Below are 1601 nucleotides of genomic sequence, written 5' to 3' on the forward strand. Positions count from 1 at the left end.
TTTTAAAAAAAAAAAAAAAAAAAAAAAAAAAATTATTAAAAAGATGCATAGCATTTTATTTTTTTTTTTTTAAAGAAATCATCAAATTTTAATATTATTATTATATTTAAGTATTTACTAAATAAATAAGTATAATATATACATTTTTTTATTTTCATTTTTTCTTTCATTTTTACATTGATAATAGAATAAGTTATTGGATGAAAAATTTATATTATCCGTGTTATACATATCAACAGAAGATAATGGAAATAATGGATAATCATTTAAAAATTGATTACAGAAATATGTTTTAGATGCAGATGAACAACAATTAGAATTAAATGTATTGAAACAAGATATATTATGTTGATAATCATTAGTGGAATTACTATTATTATTATTATTATTACTGTTACTAGATAAATATCTTTGTATGTTAAAATTATTATTGGAGATATAATTAAAATAATTAAATATTTGAGTATTATTTGCATTTATATTTGATCTATTACTTAAATTATCACTATTTTGATGTGATAAACTATTATAGTCATTCATATTATATGGAAATATATTAGTGGATAATTTATCTGAGTAATTTAGATTATTTGATAATGCATCTACTTGATATATATTATTTATACTATCATTAAAATATAATTTTGGTGTGTACATAAATTTATTAAAATTATAAAACATTTTGTTATTTTCATTATAAGATTCCATTGGTTTATTATTATTTAAATCACTTATAACATCTCCTTCACAATAATGTTTATTATTTACAGTATTTCTATAATTAAAAAAAGGGAATGATGGCATAAATGACGAACAATAATAACTATAATAATCATATGGAATCATATAATTTTCTGAATTTAATAAAACATTAGAATCATTATAATTAGAACATGAATTATTAAGTGTAGTGTGGGTATAAGTATCATTCATTCTATTTATATCATCAAAATAATTGTTATAACTATTTTTGTTATAATTTAATGTATTAATAGGATAATTAATAATTGATGTTACGTTGTTATTCATTATATCTTTATTTATACAGTAATTGTAAGGTTGCTTATATGGAGAATTCACATTATTCGTTTGTAAATTGTAATTTATATCATTTTTTTTTAATGAAATTTCTACCATATCATTTATATTATTTTTATCAATATATGATATATTCATTGGTGAAAGTAAATTATTTGAAATATTAGCTGATAAGGCCATTTGATTTAATGGTAATAAAACTTCATTTTGCAAAACTTGCTTTTTCATATTTACATTATTTATTTTATTCGTCATTGTATTTTTATTATTTTTTGTGTTATTTTTACTACTATTATTATAATTTTTCTTATATGTGGCACTTAAATTATCATTTTTAATATCCTTTTCGTTAATACTTTCATTATTATTATTATTATTATTGTTTTCTACTTTATCTTCTTCACATAAAAAATCATTATCTTCACAAGAATTATTCAGTGATGAATCTGTGGAAAAATCACAGTGTTTTTTATTTTCTTTAATATCCATCTTTTAAAACTTAATTTTTTTTTTTTTTTATTTTGTCTTTTTTTTCTATATTGTTTTATTTTCCTTTTTTTTTT

General features: G+C 17.6%; 1 protein-coding gene across 1 annotated transcript in view; it reads right to left on the reverse strand.

Annotated features, from left to right (window-relative positions):
* Positions 1 to 1527, reverse strand: part of PUF1 (mRNA-binding protein PUF1, putative) — a gene marked incomplete at both ends in the record, with an annotated part of 5436 nt that extends 3909 nt beyond the window's left edge. Inside the window, one exon of the mRNA XM_028672198.1 lies at positions 177 to 1527. Within this exon, the coding sequence (XP_028525779.1) occupies positions 177 to 1527 (1351 nt within the window). The remainder of the gene's footprint in view (positions 1 to 176) is intronic.
* Positions 1528 to 1601: the final 74 nt, after the last annotated feature.

This window comes from Plasmodium gallinaceum (assembly GCF_900005855.1).
Source record: "Plasmodium gallinaceum strain 8A genome assembly, contig: PGAL8A_v1_53, whole genome shotgun sequence".
NCBI lineage: Eukaryota > Apicomplexa > Aconoidasida > Haemosporida > Plasmodiidae > Plasmodium > Plasmodium gallinaceum.